General features: G+C 65.1%; 1 protein-coding gene across 1 annotated transcript; it reads right to left on the bottom strand.

The window, feature by feature from the left end:
• Positions 1-356: 356 nt before the first annotated feature.
• Positions 357-467, bottom strand: LOC103805054 (MAPK-interacting and spindle-stabilizing protein-like; the record flags this gene model as incomplete). Its single annotated transcript, XM_009077689.1, has 1 exon — positions 357-467. A coding segment is annotated over one exon (111 nt), but the record flags the coding sequence as incomplete, so codon positions are not given.
• Between the last annotated feature and the right edge of the window lie 31 nt (positions 468-498).

The raw sequence follows: 498 nt of genomic DNA, 5'->3' as shown, positions 1-498 counted from the left end.
CGGGAGGGTGATATCGGTACCGGGAGGGTGATACCAGTACCGGGAGGGTGATATCGGTACCGGGAGGGTGATTCCGGTACCGGGAGGGGATGCCCGTACCTGGAGCAGAATGATATCGGTACCGGGAAGGGTCCTGGTGCGGCATGGGAGGGTCTTGGTGTATCCTGGGGGGGGTCTTGGTACCCGGGGATGGAGGGTCTCGGTGTCGGGGAGGGTGATATCGGTACCGGGGAGGGGTCCTGGTACATCCTAGGGGGATCGTGGTACCGGGGATGGAAGCTCCTGGTACCGGGGATGGAAGCTCTTGGTACCGGGGATGGAAACTCTTGGTATTGGGGTGGGGATGATACCGGTACCGAGAGCGGTCCCGGTGCGCCCTGGGAAGGTCTCGGTACCGGGGAGGGTCCCGGTGGCCCTGGGGAGGGTCCCGGTACCGAGGGTGGGTACCGGGAGCGGGGGATGCTCGGTAAGGGCGGATGAGGTGTTGGGGAACGTGGG

Source organism: Acanthisitta chloris, unplaced genomic scaffold (assembly GCF_000695815.1).
Source record: "Acanthisitta chloris isolate BGI_N310 unplaced genomic scaffold, ASM69581v1 scaffold38356, whole genome shotgun sequence".
In the NCBI taxonomy this organism is placed as follows: domain Eukaryota; kingdom Metazoa; phylum Chordata; class Aves; order Passeriformes; family Acanthisittidae; genus Acanthisitta; species Acanthisitta chloris.
The sequence above is the reverse complement of the archived record's forward strand: the minus strand, read 5'-3'. Positions and strand labels throughout refer to the sequence as shown.